The 21441-nt window shown below is 42.1% G+C and overlaps 1 protein-coding gene across 1 annotated transcript in view; it reads left to right on the forward strand.

The window, feature by feature from the left end:
* The first annotated feature begins 1395 nt into the window (after positions 1-1395).
* SLC39A12 (solute carrier family 39 member 12) overlaps positions 1396-21441 on the forward strand; it is a 29929-nt gene continuing 9883 nt past the window's right edge. Inside the window, exons 1-8 of the mRNA XM_069960524.1 lie at positions 1396-1632; positions 5843-6127; positions 7636-7837; positions 10304-10509; positions 11518-11698; positions 12170-12342; positions 12905-13072; positions 19027-19134. Of these exons, the coding sequence (XP_069816625.1) occupies positions 1432-1632; positions 5843-6127; positions 7636-7837; positions 10304-10509; positions 11518-11698; positions 12170-12342; positions 12905-13072; positions 19027-19134 (1524 nt within the window). The 5' untranslated portion in view covers positions 1396-1431. The remainder of the gene's footprint in view (positions 1633-5842; positions 6128-7635; positions 7838-10303; positions 10510-11517; positions 11699-12169; positions 12343-12904; positions 13073-19026; positions 19135-21441) is intronic.

Below are 21441 nucleotides of genomic sequence, written 5' to 3' on the forward strand. Positions count from 1 at the left end.
GAGACAAGCTGCCTCTATAAATCCAGAGCAGTTGGCCACATGCACACCCTTGAGGCCAGAGGCACCATTGCAGCAAGGACCACAAGAAGGAAGAGGATGTTGGAAGACACGAGAATGAGAAGCCGGAGGAGCAGCATGGAACATAGCAGATGGTATTGGTGTATGCTTCTGGGAGGTAAGGCAGGTAGATGTAGTCAGCAGGCATCCTGAATCATACACTGGAAACTACCAGGGATGAAGCAGAAATTTAGACCAATACACATAAATGGTCAGGGAAGGTGGCAAAGATTTAGGTCAGCAATCTGGGTAAGCAACAGGATAGAGCATACAGCACAGGAGGGTCAGACAGAACTGCACTACAGGAAAAGGCAAAGGTCAGGACTCCTTCGCAATGCATGCTAGGAACCAACAACACTCAGGCTTTAGGGAGTGGGTGTAGCTGCTTTATGTAGATGTATGTGAACTATAATAGCTAGGGTTAAGAATAAATATATGTGCACTGGCCCTTTAAACTTATAAGAACTGGCACATGTATTCTGGAGGCCAGAGACAGAATTACAGAAGAAGAAGAAGCATGGAGGTGGAAAAATAACATTTGCAAAAACTGTAAGCCAGCAGTGGGGGTAAGCACCAGCATGCCGACGGGAGCCCCCTACTGGCACTACATTCTTGTCCTGGACAGTTACTGACATGGTGAAAACAGGGATCACTATGTTGGACTGACTTTCTAAATGTTTTTTAACTTTCTAATTACCCCCTTAATAATATTTCTCAGTATTATCATCTACAAAATACAGATGCAATACGGAAGTTAAATATACTTCTTTGAAAGCTCCCTCAAATAAACCAGAGTGCCACAGTGCCACAAAGTGTCAACTAAACTAACGGTACCCCTATTAGACTACAACACTACAGCTATACCAGAACCAGCCTGTAGCAGTACCAAGACACACCCTTTTTTTTACACCATATCTATGTATCAACTTTTTTACACAACTTTAAAATTTCAAGATAATTTTATTCCAATTTGAAATAAACAATACTTATAATTTCTTTTCTATAAAGCTCAGATTCCTCTGACCGCCTTCTTTCCCATTTCCATTTGACAAAAAGCTGTAGCCTTTCATATGCCTTGATGGTTGTGAATTTGGCTGTTTCATGCAGTAAACTCTGCACAGACCCCCTGTTGTCTAGAAGCAGCTTGTCACTGCAAATCAGCTTAGTGAACCAATTAATAAATTCCTTCAAAACACATTGCAGTCATTCTACTTAGCAGGCTTGTTTGTATTAACCTTTAAAGTCTTCATGCTGCACTGCTAGCAAAGGGATTCTATATGTTTTGGATGTTTAGTTGCCAACATAGGAGTCATCATGTGGAGGAAGCATCCTTTCTGGATAATAGCATTTTTCTTCTCATTTTATATACTCTACATGCAAGCACATGCTGAATCCCGCCATGAGGAAACCAACCAGACCTACAGCTACAGAGGACTTTTGCAAACTCTTCATACTTTTTTGCCTGGAAATGAAACAGATCTCCGCAGGAACAGCTCAAAAGAGATTTTAACATTGTTGTTGGAGAAGGTGGAATGTCCGAGCAATATAAATGGAAGACAGCATACTTGTAATCGGGTCAGTAAGTACACAATGAAAACTTGAGCGCCAAATGATTTCTTGTAAATCCTATTATTCATTCTATTGTTTCCATCTTTCCATTTTTAAATTTTAATTTGTCTATTTTTTATTATATTCATGTCTTAAGTTAAAATGTAATGAATTAATTTACTTTTCTAATTAATTAATTTTTCTAGTTAATTACATTCTGATCATTTTTCATTTAGTAAATGTAGGTTTTAAAATAGATTTGTATTTTGTAATTGTGTAATTTATCAGAAAAAATAGAAATATACAGGAGTATATACAGGGAGACCGAGAGACAAAGTGAGAAAGAGCGAGAGAGATTTAAATTAAAATGCAATATAAAATTAGCATCAAAATGTAGATATAGTCAAATCGAAAACATTTTTAACTAACTTTAGTTAGAGGTAAGTATGTCGGGGCAGATTATTAGTATTCCAAGAGCATTCTTTATGCCACACCACAGTTATTGTGTCAGCATACGTGCTAAGAATATTTTATCTTCCGTTCAGCAACGCTGAACATCTAAAGAACTTGAGTTAAACCTTGTATAGAGGAAAAACCTAATCTTTGGAATTACAAAAGCGTATTACTTAGGGAGAAAATGTTATTATTTCAAGAACATTTATTCTTGGGCATAAAAATAAGGATGTCGGCCATTTAAAATAATTGGAGAAAAAAAACTAAATTTCTCTTTTGAATTTTATTTTCTTAAATTGTATGTGTTTTTTTTTATTGAAACGTAAATGTATGTAGTCTTCATCATTTTATGGTTGAATTTACATGTTGTACATTCAATTTTATAAAATACTAAGGATTTACCCACTTTGTCAATTACCAGATTAAAGTTTTTACTTCCTAAGCCATCAATAGTAGTAATTCCTGTAAATATATTTGTTATTTAATCATAACCAGAATATCAAAATACTTTCATTTTGCTAAGTAATTGTGAAAACTTTTGTAATTTAAATGCTCATAAATATGCTAATCCTTCCTACTGTTGTTAAGGTTACTTGTCAAACCCAAAGGAACTAAATAGTTCATTTTTTTCTTCACCTCATGGAACACACCCATACAGGTTTTAAATACTTTGTTATTCCTAATACTTATCCTTTGAAAAAGAGATTGAAGGAACACCCGAGAGAATTCCAGTGCCATGACCATTCCCCTAAGAGTCTGGCATAGCATAAATACATACACAGTGGGTATACTTACGATGACAAATACAATTTCACACAAATCAATGAAATATGAGTTGAGTTGCTTAGGACCTCATTACAACAAAGGAATAGATGACTATTAAAAACAATAGCCAAATGCTCAACTGTTTATCATTGACAGAGGTTTAACAATTACCCCCCCAGTATTGTACTTATCATAGAGGCAAGTCATGTGATTGCTATGAGCCCATGGTGGAAGGAAGCCAATAACTGAATTGCTTCTCTTTCTTGAGATTTAACTGTGATAGTGGCTGATTGTACCCCATAATGTATAGAGTTTATTGCGTATAGACTTATACTTCTCCCACTGAGTTTAATGTTAAGTTATCTCCCTCTAGTGGCCATAAAAGTCAGAAAAACTTGAGAAATTTGCGTTACAAAGTCAGTCTGAAGTAGTAGAAGGCTAGCTTTATATGTGCCAGACACAAGTCTCCTACTATATTTGTCACATCTACAGTCTATGTGCAAGATTTAGAGACCTTTTATGGCCTATCGTAGTTCCACAAACGAGTGATGATCAGCGAGATCAGAGCTCGTTTGCAGAGTCTTTATAAAGCTCAGATGAATCATGCAGCCTATTAACTTCATCATAGTAGCCCGCACAATCCCATTTACACAGGAAGATGTGCTAGAAACTACCAATAATTTTAATGGGAATGTACCATTTCCGCTGGTGCAGAGATCCCAGTGGCGCAGTCCATTTTTAAAAAATGTCTCCCACTTCCCGCGGTACTTCGGTACTGTTTTTTTCATGTGCACCTGCCAAATCCCAGCGGCCCAGCGCCCCCAGTTTAATGATATCCCCTGCCCCCAGTGACACAGCCAGACTTGATTCTAATGGAGGCGTGTTACCGAAGAGAGGGTGATGGGCCAGCCTCCAGTGCATAGAGTGGATCCGTTCACTTGAAGAAACCCACACCAATTGTCGTAACCGGTGCCGATAGCAAAAACCGGCAGCGTTTTGAAAAATGATCCATGTCACTAGAATCTCCACGCTGGTGCTGACCAGGTAGTGGAAAAAAAAATCACTACTGGAAATGGTACATTCACTTTAAGGCCTGCAGAAAAGATGTGATTGGCCGTCAGCCAACGAACAAGAAACTTCTCATTTGATGACTGATCACTCATCTTTTTACATGGGCTGATTATCGGCAGTGAGGGTTTTTGTTTTTGTTCACCAGTCAGTGATTGGTCAAATTTTTTTTTTTTTTTACTCCTCAAAGACATAAAAACATTTTAGACTCCCTCTATTTAGAATGTTTGTCATCATATTAAATTTAGAAACAACTTTTTACATTATCAAAAATCCATTTGTTTTCATTACTTTAGTAATTGGATTAGAGCTTACATTACATTTAATCATTGTATTACATTTGCTGAAAACAGATTACAGTGTCATATTTTTGTTCTCACATTTCCGAAGTGCATAATGCAACATCTGTGAATTCTATTAATCCATGCTGCAGTGGGAGGATGTGTTTAGAAAATGCATTATGTATAGGTGAGATTTTGCCATATTTAGAGGGAACATGTTCAAATAGCTGTCTAATTTATTACACTTCATTAATTTATTCTACTAAATTTGTGTGGGATCTTTGTTTAAAACAAAAAAAAAGAAAAGAAAGAAAGAAAAGATGCCCAGTTCAGAGAATTTTTAGATTTATACCGGTCAGTTTCAAATCACATCAGTCGCACTTTTGTAACTCCACAGTTTTTACTGTGCTGCAGTATATACAGAGCCATAGTGGGGCTTGTTTTTTGCGAGACCAATCATATTTTTTAAAGACACCCTTCATGTTACCATAACGTGTAGTGCGAAAGAGAAAAAAAAGGTATTTGGGGACTGAAACTGGAAAAAGATTACAGTTTTTGCAACTTTTGGGGAATTTGTTTTTACACTGTTTATATATATATATATATATATATATATATATACACACACATATATATATATATATATATATATATATATATATAATGCTATATTTATTCAGCATGCCACTATTATTAAAGTGATAGACAATTTTTCTACATTTTTATGTTTTACAATACCCTGTAAGTTGTCCAGGATTAGAAAACCATGGCCTTTCTTCCAGAAACAGCGCCACTCTGTTTCAGTGTGGGGTTTGCAGCTCAAGTGAATAGATCTGAATTGCAATACTACACAAAACTTGTGTAAACAGGTGATAAAAAACAGACATTATTTTGCTAAATCAGGTGGTAAATAATGAGCATGTCCATTATTTGGATAGTTGTAATGAATTAGCTATTCTTTTCTGTGTGTACAAATATGGATGTATTTTTACCTCAAAATTACTACTATATAAATAGTTTTGATTGGTCAGGGTCTTACAATTGAGACCTCCACCCATCAGACTAAAGGCCCTATTCCACGGAACGATTATCGGCCGCTACTGACGATAATCGTCCCATGGAATAGAGTGCAACGTTCAGCCGACATCGTTCATTTCTGCTGATCGTTGCAGTCGCTTGTTTTTCAACATGTTGAAAAACAAGCGACTGATACAGCAACGATCTTCTGCCGTCGCTCCGTTGAATAGGAGCATCGTCAGCAGACGCTGCTGTATCCTATGGGCTGCCCGGACGATCAGCGATCACCTGGGCAGCCCCCCCGCACTCACCCGCTCGCTGAAGCCACGTTGAATAGCGGCGGCAGCGAGCGGGGAACGGGGAGCAAACCAGCTCTGAGTGCGCTCGTTTGCTCCTCTAGATGGCCCGTGGAATAGGGCCATAAGGAACACAGTACCGCATTTCACTCCCCAGCTTGCAACGACACCTACTGTACATAGACTTCTGCTGGAGCTGCCTAGACAGAGATGCTTGACAGTGGGGAAGACAGTTTTCCCCTTGTTCTTAGCAGTGAGACCAACCAATCATTTTTTATCAATGATCTATCAGTCACTCAACAAGTTCATCTTGTCCTCAACAGCTATATATATTTATTGTATTTTTCTTGGTTTTAGTGTCTTCAAGCAGATACCCTTCTGTCAATGGCTGGTAAGGGGCAAGGGAGTAAACTGGATGATGATACAATGCAGAAGATATCAGTCATTCTCCTGTTCTATATTTTGAATAAGAAGGACTTCTGCTCCTCGCCATCCGACGTGTTAAACATGGACTATCTATTCTATCGGAACGGTATACTCAACCTAAGGAAAGATGAAGACTGCCATTATTTGTCCAGCAATGAATTAGAGGATATTCTACAGGAAACAAGGAACCATTTCCAAATATCCAATGGACAAGGGGTAAGGTTTATTCTCTGCAGGGCTACTTGCTCTTTTACAACAACATAGCATCTCCTATAATACCTTCTACCCGGTGCACATGACCTGCCAGCCCTATCTAGCTAATGTCGAAATTGACATTTTCATATTAATGATTATGTTCATTAAAGTGTCCCTGTCATTACAAAAAAAAAAATTTGACATGTTTTGATTGGTTGGGATCTGAGCGTTCAGAGCTAGAGATGAGCGAACCCGGTTCGAGTCCATCCGAACCCGAACGTTTGGTATTTGATTAGCTGGGGCTGCTTAACTTGGATAAAGCTCTAGGGTTGTCTGGAAAACATGGATACAGCCAATGACTATATCCATGTTTCCCACATAGCCTTAGGGCTTTATCCAAGTTCAGCAGCCACCGCTAATCAAATGCCGAAAGTTTGGGATCGGATGGACTCGAGCATTCTCCAGGTTCGCTCATCTCTATTCAGAGCCCGATGATCTTTAGATACAGACTGCAAAAACACATGGCTCTCTGTGATCTGTAGACATATAATAGAGCTCACTTCATGTAGGAAGATGGAGGACACAGGGAAATAGGGAGAGAAGAGCCAAGTTACACATTTTCCCAAGCCGTTTCTTGACATTGGTGGGGATCTGAACACTCCAACCAAAACTTTCGATATTGACAAGGGAACCTCATAGGGGTTGTCCGGGCAGGAGAGTTTTCAGTTATATGCACGGGGAAATGGTGATTAAAAACAATAACCAACACTCACCTTCCTGGCTCCCGTGTTAGATAGAAACATAGAAGATTGTAAGAAGAAAAACACCACTTGGTCTATCTAGTCTTCTTTTAGCCGCCAGTATTGTACCTCTCCATCTCTGCTGTATGGCAACTTCTAGGGCCATGATGTTGCTGGGCCACCAAGCCAGTCATTCGCCCCACCTCTACTGCTGAGCCTGCATCATCATGTCCCTAGAAGGGTCATGAGCACCCATTGGTGGTTGTCCTATCCATGAAGACTCCATTTCACAAGTTACAGGACTAAAAGTGGTTTTCTCTTTAAGGACACATCCTCAATATACAGGTTTTGAGTGTCTGATTATGGGGGGCTGACCACTGGGACACCTAACAAACGCTAAAATAGGGATTGTGTGTCTCAATTTAAATTAAGTGATAGTTGGAAATGTTAGCTGCTGTTTTATTCAAGTCAATGGGCCATACGAAGATAGCTTAGCTGAATGTAGCAGCAATGATCTCGTCCAACCACCACCACTATTCAAATCGGGGGTGTGGATCACGGATTCTCATTAATGGTGGGGGGTCTCAGTGGTTGGAACCCAATTGATCGGACACTCAAACCCAATCCTGGGTATTCTGTGTAGAGCATGGATGTCTTCCATGGGAAACCCCTTTAATGGATTTGCTTCTAAGGTCTTTGTTTGGCACAGACATTTAATGTAGTTATTGTTATTGCCCAATGTAGTCATTACGACACAAGACAATCATAGTTCCTTATCTGGTTTCTCAGTGTTCAGACGTAAATTCTTTGGAGAAGGACTTTGGGGTGCTGCACAGTATCGATGAACTGAGTCTCCCCAGATTTGCTGAAGTGATTCTCACAGCATCCATACAACACATCTGCGTCAGAAGAGACACATTACCCAGCGTGGACTTCTTTACCGATTCCATCTTCAAATCCTTAAATAAAACGAATGAACTATATGCTGCAGGTAAAGCGTATGAATATGTATAAATGTATGAATATGTATGAATTACTGCACTGTGTACAATATGCTTGTCAGTTTTAGGCCAGGAATACACAAAGGTTTTTATAATGCAAATGTTTGTCACAAAAGACTCATCTAGTTGAGATGAAGTGACTTTTTTCAAGTGATCGAGTGAGTTTTTCACCCTAATCATTTACTTTATACAAAGTCATATATTGTTCCGTAACAGCCACATGAAAATTTAATGTACATGTCACCATTGGCACAAATTATAAAGAAATCCTGTCTAGCTGTATATAGAAAGTTCCATGATCTAAAGTGATATAAAATGGTATGGCTGTGCCTATTATTACATGTAACCAACTGGGGATAACAGCAGAGATGAAACATGAGGCTTCTGGACTCTGGTAGAAAATCTCTCCCATATGTGGTAGAGGTGGTCAACTCGAGCTCATTGTTCTGTGGCCCAAAACTTTTATTTATTTATTTTCAATTGAGTGGTGCCACTGCTGCCACTAATGGCAGTGGTGGGAACTGCAGGGGTTGACAAGCCCTGAACCCTGCACAGTTGCATATTGCCGGGCCAGCTCCAGGTGTGTGCGGGCCCTCGGGTGACAGAGCCTAAGTGGGCCCCTTAATCCATCCACTACGCACCCATCAACCACACACTGCACAATCACTTGAGATACCACTAACATACACAAACACATTACTGGCACAGACACTTACTGACTGACTGATTGGCACTGACTGACATTGACTGACATAAACTGGCTGACCGACACTGACTGTGACTGTGAGGTTGAGGACCTGCGGGTCATGTGATCAGGTCCTTCACCCTTTTGTGTGTAGGTCCTACTTCGTCTCCTGTATCTTCTGATGTTCAGCACTCACCCTGCACTAATGTGAGCGTGCTGAACATTAGAACACCGGGCCCCTCTGCCTCTCTGGGCCCCTAGATGCCCTGCGCAGGGTAAACCCTGTGCTGACACAGGCCCTGGCATATTGCTACACATTGCTATCAGTGATGCCTGATGTCTATCCTAATGCATGTTAGACTTGGGCAAGCTGTCTGTGTCGTCATTAATGCCGCTGTGTAACAGAGCGAACAGTGATCACCACTTATCCCGGCTCCAGTATAGAGTGCCACAGCTGCAGCACTACTGATACGCACAGCATACCTAAGTGTAATGTCTATTCTAATACTACAATTACACATTAGAAAAGACATCAGTGAAGCATCATTGATATGTATATATTTTTTCTTTAATAAAGCTGTTACAAAGTTATATAAGTTTATTAAAGAAATGAATATATATATATATATATATATATATATATATATATATATATATATATATAAAATTAGTTTTTTTGTGCCAGAAGTCTTTAACTTGAAAAAAAAAAAAAAAAAAAAGCAACGATAACAACATAACAACTGTGCAAAAAGGTAAAAAGGTCCAGGCTGTACTCTTTACATGTAGAGCTAAGGATATTATTAGCAAGGTTACAGAAAACAAACTATAAAAAAGTTTAGCCATTTATGTACTCTAACATACGGTCCCCTATATTGGACGAAAACTAAAACTAATACATAACCTATCTTGAACACTTTCCCTGTTATTTTCTCTTTCTTATCTGCTCTGGACATGTAAAATCATCTTCTCTGGGTCCACTCTGACCACACTCTGCTCCCTCTTCCCCCCTCCCTTTGTAGACACAGGACATGTGATCTCCTCTCTGGGGGCTGGGTTAGCTGTCCATTGACTTGGTAACCCGACCCCCCAGGAGACATTATCTGCATCCACGCACCTGTGCTGTTTCCATAGACTTACATGTGTCCCTGAGCCTAGGTGTCTGTAATATGAGAAATTATAGTTCTATCTCTGCTTGCTATTAGTGAATGCAAGCATATACACATGTCTTTGTGTCACAGCTCTGTATATTGTAAGTGTTATGGATGTTCTTAGAGTCTGGATAGCACTAGAATGTTTTCATTCACAGTCAGCAAGCAGAGATCTAAGCCTACACTACAACCCCACCCCTGGTAAACAGATGCCCATTGTGCACCATATAGCTACACCATGAGCGCGTCAGCCGGTTACATCATCAGCTAGTGTGGTATACATACTGGGAAGATGTGATGCAAAATCAGTGTGAAAAAAACAGTCGTGTGTTTACTAGGTAATGACAGCAGTGGGCAGAGAAGAAAGCTAAGGGGGCGCATACGCAAATTGACCAATCAGGGAGATGCATGATGGGAAATGTAGTTTCCTATCTTTGTTAAAGATTGCCTTTTAGAAAAACTTGTTACTCAGGAATGGCAGCAGCTAGAAAGACAGGAAACGGCCCAAAATACTCAGGGGGGGACTTGGTGAGTAAGACCAGCTAGCATTTGATTTTTTTCTCTCTTAGGTGGATAACCCCTTTAATTGTAACAATAAGTTTTTATGTTTGATCACTTATTAGAAATAGAGGAGCTGATAGGAAGACTGAAATCCGCAATGAACTGTATCAAGACCGACCATAACCACAGGAGGAAGTTACGAAGTCTCGTGATCCCAGGGACAAGCCATGAACCATTACCTGTTCCATCAGTGGAAACTAATGATGAGCCTAAAGGAAGACACAACGATGTCCGAGAGAGAACCGGCCATCCTGCAGGATGGATCATGGTAATATATAGAGTCTGCACCATGTATATAGCTTCCAATCTTGTAGAAGAACCTCGACAAAGTCATTCCATTGAGTTCTTTGAGGTCATACACAGTAGAGCCCATTCAGAATTTTACCAGGGGGCCCTAAGCTTACTATGTTTACCTCTTGGACTGTACCACTTAAATTTCTTTCAGATCCAGGTACTGAAACATGTTCTTTTTGTCTAATCTTTTTCTATTTTCTGATTTTATTTTTTATTTATATATCCTTTTGTTCTTTATTATGTGGATAGCCATCTAGCCTGAACTGTTTTAATAACATTTAGAGGTATGCTTTACAGCTAACCCCATAGACATAGACAATAGTAGAAAGGAGCTGCCCAAAGACATGAATGGGAAACATTACTGGGCATGATCTGTGACCTTTAAAGAGGTCATTCAACAAGGAGGGGGAGGCTGAGCTGTGAGCTTTATCTATAGTCCTTGATATATATTTGTGTCCAAATAGGAAAATTCCTGATGACACCTTTTAAAGCTCCTGGAATATAGTGCGATATTTGTGTCTAGACCTCCAACTATCTGTAAATACCCCTTTAAGATGCTTATAGATACTATACTAAGGTCTGGTTTTATTGCAGTGACCAACCCAGTAGTGCTGTCATGAGCAATTTAGATGTTTGGAGTATTGACAAGACTGAAGTGTAGAATGCAAAGCATTTTAGCCGGAAGACATCTCATTTTTTGAGTTAGCCTTTAAGATGACCATTGACATAAACAGTTACGGCTATTGACGTGCTAATCTTCTTATCCAAGGCGATAGGGCATATGGGCTGACAGCGCCTTTAAGTAAGTCTACAGTAATTACAGAATACTGCAATCTGCATTTCTACATTCCAGTTTGATGTCAGTAAAGTAATGGGGCGTAGTGGGAGGGTTACATTTTATAAATTCCACCCTATTTGAACCTGATTTTTTGTATTATTATTATTATTATTATTATTATTATTATTATTATTATTATTTTAGAGCCATCATTGCTTTTCTGCATATGAACTTGTAAAAATTGTTCTACAAAATAGCCGATCACCGGTTTCCCTGGAACAATTTAAACAGATTAGTCCGGCAATAATTCATCAACTTCTCTCTTGCACATGCCCAGTAGAGGACTTCACGAGCACACAGCTCCCCCCTCCCACCACCCTCGAAAGTAAGTATTTTGCTGTATTGTCTACTTAAAGGGGTATTCCAGCCCCCGTAAAAAAAATTTAAGTAAATCAAAAATTATAAGAACAAAGAAAGCATACTCACCTGCCCCAATACCCTGTTATTGTTGTTCTGAAGGCCCCTTGGCCCCACCAATCATTTCTACTTCCTGTTTCCTATCATTGGCTGTGCCAACAGGAAGTACCTGGTAAGACAGTCAGTGACTGAGGAAGGGGCATTAATTCTTGCAGGGTCAACACATCCCAGGAAGCAGGAAGCAGCAGTGAGTGGAGGGGCTGTCAGAACAGTAGCCGCTAGGGATCAGGGTATGCCTTCATTTTAGCACTCTAAATTTTTTTTCTGCAGCTAGAGTACCCCTTCAACCATTGAGTGACATTATTTTGCTGTTTATCCATTACATGTTATCATGGTACTACATGTTATGGTACTGGCTAAACTGGCTAATGTTCCACAGGATATGGATACAGCACAATTGCAGTTTTACTTCTGACAATCGGATCCATGTTTGGTGCCACTCTGATTATCTTCAGTTCCTGTGAGGAGAGCTATAAACTCATCTTACAGCTTTTTGTAGGACTGGCTGTGGGGACTCTCTCGGGGGACGCCTTGCTGCACCTCATCCCTCAGGTAAACCAGTACAGCCAGTAGAGAACGAATGGGGAGCAAAAATGATCTGCATGCTCCATTGTGATGGGAGACTTGGGTCCCTATTCCCAAGATCTTGGGGGTCTAAGTGGTAGGATCCCCTGTGATCAGCTAGTCATACCCTATCCGGTGTCTAGGGGATAACCTTGCCAGGTGGGAATACCCCTGTAACAGTCTTATACACAGAAGAATGGGGGACCTAATAGCAAAGTTAAACATGGCCATTCACAGTGACTGTATGGTGCCAAGTTTTGCCAATCACATGAGATGGGTATGGTGCCTGTGTTTACCCGCACTTAGAGTCATTCCTAAGGGCTCTTACACAGTCCTTATAGTGCCACAAATAAGAACTGATCTGCGAGATCAGCGCTCATTCAAAGAGCCCTTACTAGGCTCATTTAAATGATCATTGGATTGCAGTTCCTCTTAAAGGGGTACTCCAGCAAAACTTTTTTTTTTAAATAATAATGGATAATAAATAATTGGATATGATTAGAAAAGAGCCGCTATTTTTTTGTTTTCACTATCTTTACATTTTCTACAGGTTTTGGGCATCCATGAAAATATCTCCCATGATCATCATGGACAAGATGGAGAACTTTACTTAGAGGAGAAGCAATATTTGTGGAAAATATTGGGGATGATCGGAGGCATCCATGGGTTCTTCCTCATCAACAAAATTTCCTTTCTCATTATTTCATCTACAAGACAGGTGGGGGTATTTCTATTCTTTTTCTGTTACCATTTTTTTTTAACCTCATACATAAGCTTCCTCTCGCCATCAGGGAACATGGTACCAACTGTTATTATGGTGGTCAGATTGGCCATAGTAGTTTTTTTAACAGACTATTTAAACCCCATTAATCCCACCACTCTCAAAAAGAAAAGATAAATTGTTGTATTAGATTGTCCTAGCTTTTGTTGGTAAGTATGGCCTAGATTGGAGACAACATCTCCTATAAATACCATAAAACATGAGTAGAGATTAGCGAACAGAGTTCGGGTTCGAGTCGATCCGAACCCTAACGTTCGGCATTTGATTAGCTGGGGCTGCAGAACTTGGATAAAGCTCTAAGGTTGTCTGGAAAACATAGATACAGCCAATAACTATATCCATGTTTTACACATAGCCTTAGGGTTTTATCCAAGTTCAGCAGCCACCGCTAATCAAATGGCGAAAGTTTGGGTTCGGATCGACTCGAGCATACTCCAGGTTCGCTCATCTCTAAAAATTAGTCACCTAATAAATTCTGATATCTCTGGGGCCATAAGAGACAGGCTGAGAGGGACAAGATGGGTGGCTACAATATTGAAGGTCACCCTACCCGAATGACTCTAGGTCGTATATATTGAAGACCATAGGCCCCAATGCTAGTGGTGCACCAGGCTTGCCTCATCTATGATGTGCTATTTTTAAAATCAATGCCATATGTGGGAAAAGGGGCATTTGGGCCATCTTGGACTCCAGGGACTGGTGTCAACTGCCCCATGTATAGCAAAGCCAATAGCCTACTGTTATTGTGGGCTTATGCGGCCATCTCTCTGGTTACATACCCTGTTACCCTAAAAATAACACTTACGCTGAAAATGAGACCTAGAAGAGTAAAAGGAAAATAAGACCTAGCAAAGTTTTTGTTTGGAAGCATGTCCGCCAATCAACACTAGGGCATGCAGCTGTGATTCTTTTCGTTACTCTTCTCCCCTACCTTTACCATCCGTTGCAGAGCAGGACATAAAGACGTCACCTGCTGCCAACCCCAATGTTCCCTCCCGCGGCCGTCACTTGTAAAAGTGCAGGCAAGGCATCAAGAGGCCCGTCACCTGCCGCCATCCCTTTTGTCCACTACCGCCAGATGTAGAGCTGCACACAGTCTGCCATAATCGCATGGCCTGCCACTATACCGTACACTGTCCCTGCTGTGCTGTACGAGTGTGCTGTGGTGAGCTCACCCTGGTGGCCGGAAGCTGCAATACCATACGCTCTATCCCTGTTGTGTATGCAACATGCAAATTCTTCTTCATGGGAAAACTAAGACATCCCCGGAAAATAAGACCTAGCACATTTATGGGAGTTAAAATGAATATAAGACACGGTCTAATTTTTGGGGAATCGTGTTTTGCCTATACCCTATTTGTTACATATGTTCAATGTTTACATTTGCAACAGAGACGACAATCCCCATTGCCCTGCCCGGATAATATCCAGCATAAGTCGAAAAATGTGACTTTGTTTTGACGTCGTCCTTTCCAGTCCCTGCGCTCGGTTTAAATGTATTTTCAATTACATAACGCACAATAATACACTTGAGCTCATTTAAAGATTACAGAGAAATAATTTTGCCGTCCCTTTTGTTGGGTTTCCAGAGCTGTTCCATGTCGCAGTCACTTAACAGTCCAACAAAGGAGTGTACTTAGCTCCATGTTATATTAACTAACGCGGTATGAGGCCTTTCAGAGCTTCTAAACAAGACGTGATTGATGACAGAATTCTAGAATGCTTTGTTCTGAGCTTCCTGTAACCTAGAATGCGGTAAACAAACGGTGAATTATTGTAATGTAGAGCTGCCTTTCCCATCTGAAGAACATGTTCTAATATTAAAGGAACACTACATGGAGTAAATAGAAACTTTTTTTTATAATCCCCTCCCTTTCTCCTTTAAACAAGTTTTCTCATATTCTTAAAGGGGCTGTTCATACAAACCCTAACCTTTGCCCAGTTTGCTCATCTCTGGCCCCAATCTATAAAGAAAAGCTGAAATTAGCTGTAGAAAGGGAATTTTTATGTAGATAAAAATTTTGAAAGTATGAACATATATATATATCGGGTTCGTACAACCGGTAATGATTCCCGCTGTCTGCCTGCTCCGTGCAGAGGGCGGATCCAGCGGGAGGACTGCCTGGAAAAATGGGATACAGCCATAGCCATAGGCTGTATCCCATTTTTCCAGGGGGTCCGCCCACTGCACTGAGTGAGCAGACAGCGGGAATCCGATGCCGAGCGTTCGGGTTCATCCGAACCCAAACCTCGGTGGGTTCGGACCATCCCTACTGCCAAGGCTGTTCAGAATAGACATGAGCACTGTCTAGTCCACCAGCCAAGGTAAAGAATAGCTGCTGCCTTGATTAGAGCTTTAAAGGGGTTATCCAGCGCTACAAAAACATGGCCACTTTTGCCCCGCTCTTGTCTCCAGATTGGATGAGGTTTGTAACTCAGTTCCATTGAAGTAAATGGAGCTTAAATGCAAACCACACCTGACCTGGAGACAAGAGCGGGGCAAAAGTGGCCATGTTTTTGTAGCGCTGGATAACCCCTTTAAGTTAATGCATACAGTGCACTGGGCTAGTTCTTGAGATGTTAATGTCCCAGAGGTGATGAAGATAAATCCCATTGGCTAGCTTCCAGTAGCAGAAGTGATCCAAACCAGACCAGAGATGCTCTTTCATACTGAGAAAGAGACTTGACACTGGTCTTCTCCTTGAAGACCACAGAATAAATGTGCCTTTGGTTCAAGGCAATTAACTTCTCCAGGCATTAATCGTGGTACCATGGTCTCCGTGATCCATGGTAGACATCTAACTCCTCACTCGCTCCTCATGCATCTCACTTCTTTTGCAAACTAAACTCTTCTACTTCACTTTCTCTTCCTCCAAATCAGGTTTCAGAAAGTTCTTGCTGACAAAACTCTCCCCCTGCCAGAAGGTTCTGAATAATGAATAAAGGGGTTTACATATCATTGCAAATATATACAAAATAACAAAGATTACCTCTATGCACTCCCCTGGTGTCCTCCTGCAGCATCTCCGGTGAATGCACCCGCCTCCACATCTCGGCAGTGACAGTCTGCTCAGCCAGACGACTCCATCTCAGCAGTGGAGACAGGAGCCTTCAGCGGGGGACCTGGAGACGCTGCAGGAGGACACAGCGGAAGCGCGGAGAGGTAAGTATAGTTTTTTTGTTATTTTGCAAAGACTTTTTCCCTAACCGGATAACCCCTTAAACTGCCTCGGGAGCTCAGTTTACTGGGAAACTACACTACAAGGAAAACCAAACATTACACAGTGCCTATTCATATCTGTTGGCCCCGCAAAATAATAGACTCTATTATAACGGCTAATCAGCCTGTTGCATTTCAACTTTGTTCCGCTCCCAGACGTTCATTACCAGGTGCCAGGAAAAGCTGCATCCAGTCCTGGGAGACTTCTCCCAGTTTCCCAGGACTGGATCCAGCTTTCCAGACACCCAGAGTGGAGCAGCAGGGAGCGGAACAGAGATGAATGGCAGGCGGCTGATAAGCCACTTGCCTATCAAACTAAGCACTTTGCTCCGTTTAGACGGGCGATTCGCTCATCGTTAATCACAGTAATAGTAATGCCATATACCTAGTTGGCTTTATGCATAAAATAATCAATTTTTTATCATTCGTCTTGCATTAAGATGAGAAACACAGTTGGCACTTTTCAAGGAACTTGGTGAAATACCAGTCCATTGACATGTTTGTGTCTACTGTTCCCAGTCAGTGGAGCACTTTATGGCATCTGGTTTGACTCAACTTGAAGAACTTTGCTCAGCATAAACAAGTGTATTCAGTCTGCTCATCATCAGAAGAACCCGAAGCTGTTTAAGTATGGAGCCGAGGAATTTGTGCGTTTGATGTGTAGCTTCTATTTAAAGCCGTCATGATATCTGGCTTACATTGCGGAATGCTCCACCTATTACTGCCGCGCGGCGGAGCGAAGCCGGTCTATCAATCTGATCGGACTATTTTAGACTCATTTTATGTTCAGAAATAGAAGGATAATGGAACAAGCTGCGGTTAGGAGGACCTCATAGACAAGTGGCGGCTTAGGCATAATTGAGGGCTCTTGTGGTTTGTTTAAATCTGAGATTCTGGAAATAAACATTTCTGTACAGTAAAATTCCTGTTCATAAACCAACATGTACTCGAATATATAATAGTCCAGCAGGTCATCATACAGCAGAGAAGAAAAGCCCTCAGGGGCACTTCCAGGGCCTAGCTATAGGAGGTGGCAGTCATACCCGGCCTCTGGTGTCTAGAGGCGCAAGAAAAACAAAAGTATGTTGCCCTCTATTTATTAGGATGGACACCATCTATTAGAGATGAGCAATCCTCAGGCATGTTTGGGTTCGTCTGAAGCCAAACTCTCCGCATTTGTGTGCAATGGAGCGAATTATCGGAACTCCTGGCATCAAGTGTCATTATGATGCCGGGAGCTCTGAAACTATTTAAAACTTCATGCTGCTGTACTGACACCATGCACATTCTCCACGTGTGTATGAAGCCTAATGCCCATTGTAAGCAAGCACCGATCTGCTAGATCGGCGCTCGCTTACTGAGTCTATTACACCACTCCATACTCGTTTAGCAAGGGCTGCACAGACATCATTAGCAATGTTTGTGCAGCCCTTGCCTTACAGTGTAAAATAATAAACAATATAATGTACATACCTCTCTATGCTCCCTCCCAAAGCTTCAGGCAGCGGCACTTTCTCATCTCGGCCAGTGACTTACTGTGCAGCCTGTCACTTTGGAGACTATCTCTGAAGCTCCAGCCTGCGGGCAAATGTGAGGAGAACACGAGGGGAGCGTGGACATGTATAAAGTTGTTTTTTTTTTTACACTGCCATCAGCCACGAATTTACTATTACGTGTAGCGATGCGTGGTTGGTGGACATTGATTTTTCAGCAGCTTGAAAGACAATGATCAGCTGATGGTCATTTCTTCGACTGATCGTTGTCTTCATTACACGGAGTGATAATCTGCCATACTGGCCTGATTGGGCATAATATCGCTCATCGGGCCTTAAAGAGGTTGTCTATCCACAGGATAGGGGAAAAGTAAGAGACATGGGGGGGGTCTGACCTCTGTACCCCCCCCTCCCCCAATCTCCGCATCGGGCCCCAACTTCCTTGTTACGAATAGAGCCGTGGGTAGGGTATGTAACCGCAGCTCTATTTATTCCTATGGAGCTGTTGAAAAGAGTAAGCACTCTTCTGGCTTACTCGACTCTTTCCAGCAGCTCCATAGCAATGAATAGAGCCATGGGTCACGTGACCCGTTTCTCTATTCATAAGAAAGAAGTCGGGAGCCCGATACAGAGGTCGTGGGGGGTACAGGTGAAAAGTTAATTTTTCCCAGACAACCTCTTTAAAGGAGTACTCCAGCAGGTGGGGCACTTTTTTGCTGGTACCGGGGAGGAGGTGGCCGAGGGGAAAGAGGTCCACTCACCTCCCCGGTTCCAGCGGCGGGTCCCGCATCGCGGCACTCCGGTGCCGGTTCACGGACGCTTCCGGGTGTCTGACGCGGGCCCGAGACGTGACGTCTCAGGTCCGCTCAGCCACTCAGTGAGGGAGGTGGGATCCGTTTCAAGTCAGCTCAGATCCCGCCTCTCAGTGGCTGAGCGGACCTGAGACGTCACGTCTCGGGCCCACGTCAGACACCCGGAAGCCGGAGCGCCCCGATGTGGGTCCCAGCAAAAAAAGTGCCCTTCCCCACTGGAGTAACGCTTTAAGGGCAGCATCTAATTTCTTCAACCACCAGTGATCAAATGCCGAGAGTACGGGTTCTGGATGTGTTTGCTACCATCTATACATTTAGTTTTGTTTGCAGTTTTTTTTCTTAACCTTTCTTCAATGTTTTGAGCAGGGTCTATCTCTAGTGAACGGCCACCTAACACATTCCCACGACCTCCCGCTGGAATCCCATCTGAATGACCAGTCGAGGAAAGCCAAATCCACATCTACTATACAGTTGGTAAGACGTGAAATATGAAGGAGCCTGGTGTCAGCGAGTGTCCGTGATGCTAAAATGTATGAAAGTGGAAAAAGTGGGAAAAGATATGTAGATTTTTTTAAAAAATATATACAAAATCTATCAAAGTGGAACATTTGATAGAAGAGAGAGCATTAAGATTTAATGTAAAAAATTACTGGGAATGGAAACTCTGGTTATTTTCACCAATTAAAAAGGTTAAAAAAGTTGCTGATTTCTTCCAAAAAGGACACCACCCTGATAGTATTGCAGCTCAATTCCATTGAAGTGAATGGAGTCAAGTTGTAATATGACTCATAACCTGAGGACTGGTGTAGCGCTGTTTTTGAAAAAAAAAAAAAAGTTTTCTCTAATCCTGGATAACTTATTTAAAGGGCTTTTCCAGAAGCTGCTGTGTTAAAGTGATTGTACCATTAGGTACATCGCTTTGGGTTTATTATATGAATGGATTGGCGCCGGCACGGGAATGCAGGTGGCGTGGTCCTTTTCTTGAACCGCTGCCTGGTTCCTGTACACAGCGCCGGTCTATTCCCAAGCACAGGCCCAGCATGAAGCACTTGGGGTGGTCCGCCGCCCCCCAGTCTGACGGAACCCTCTCCCTTCTGTGATGCAGGCACCGATCCATTCATGTAAAAATGTACCTTGAAGTATTGTAGCTCAGCTCCATTGAAGTGATGGTGGACTTGCGGTACTCGCTGGGATCAGAGATAACTTTAATTGTGACTTCCTAACTACTTTAGCACCATTCGAAAGGGAAAGAGTTTCTTTTGAACAGTGATCACTGTCCCGGTTTTCAGATTGCAGGGGCCAATGATTGTCACATGGGGGGCCGACAAAGACCCCCAGGTCTTTCCAGTGCTGCTGCAAGCCAGATGTGGCATACCATTACAGATAGACAGACAGTAATGTAATATCACAATGGCCTATAAAAATTAGGTTAGAAAAGTTACAAAAAAGACAACAAATACATTAACTTCTATTTCATAGAGGTCCAAAAAATAAATAAATAATAATGATGATAATAATAATAATAATAATAATAATGATGATGATGATGATGATGATGATGATGATGATGATGATGATAATAATAATAATAATAATAATATTTTTACCTCATTCCGATGTCTTCACTACTGAAGATGACAGCAGAGCAGGACTGGCCTAAGTCTGGCAAACAGACTTATAAAGTACATATACATATAAATAGTACATATGCATATAAACAGACTTATAAAGTACATATACATATAAATAGTACATATGCATATAAACAGACTTATAAAGTACATATACATATAAATAGTACATATACATATAAACAGACTTATAAAGTACATATACATATAAATACATATAAAGTATTACAACTACCACTAAAGTTGTGGTATTTCCTATATTGACTATCAAAGTATCTATCACTTCATGTCATTCTGGGTCATGTACAGGCAATGATATCCAAACTGTTCTAATTTAAAAATTCAGTATAGATATATCCTTGTATTGCGCCACCTAGTGGCCACTGCTGAAAATGTTAAAAATTGACAAAATTGTAGGAGATGAATAGATCGTTGTCACGGCCGCGGCGGCGTCCCGCGTTCCGGGCCGCCGCCGCGACCGCTTCCTGCCCCATGCAGCAGCCGGTGTCCATAGTCGGGGACCCGGCGCTGCTATCACCTCGGCCCCGGGGGGCGCCTCACCTCTCCACGCTCCTGTCTCCCGCTGTGCCGGCCGGCGCGCGCGTCCCCGCCTCCTAGGGCGCGCGCGCGCCGGCTGTCTCAGATTTAAAGGGGCAGTGCGCTCCTAATTGGTAGTTGCACCTAATCACTCCCCTATAAATCCCAGCATGCCCTGTCCCCTGTGTTGGAGCCTCTACATGCTTCCCATAGCGTTTGGCCCAGCTCCCTGTTGTTCCTGTGTCCTGTCCGTTACCTGGTCCCCAGTCCCTGTTCCTGAGTCCTGTCCGTTACCTGGTCCCAAGTCCCTGTTCCTGAGTCCTGTCCGTTACCTGGTCCCAAGTCCCTGTTCCTGGTTCCTGTTTCCCTGTCACTCCACCTGTTCCCGTGTCCAGCCTGTCACGTGCGCTCTCACCTGCAGACCATTGCCTGTGCCATCTCCTGCCACGCCTCGCCTGCCGACACCAGCAACCAAGCCAGGGGTAGCGACCTGGGGGTCGCCTGCCGCAGCAAGTCCATCCCGCCTTGCGGCGGGCTCTGGTGAAAACCAGCGGCCCCTTAGACTCCGCTCCCTGGTGAGGTTTGTGCCATCGCTGGTGCCGGTCCAGTGGAT

Source organism: Dendropsophus ebraccatus, chromosome 2 (genome assembly GCF_027789765.1).
Source record: "Dendropsophus ebraccatus isolate aDenEbr1 chromosome 2, aDenEbr1.pat, whole genome shotgun sequence".
In the NCBI taxonomy this organism is placed as follows: domain Eukaryota; kingdom Metazoa; phylum Chordata; class Amphibia; order Anura; family Hylidae; genus Dendropsophus; species Dendropsophus ebraccatus.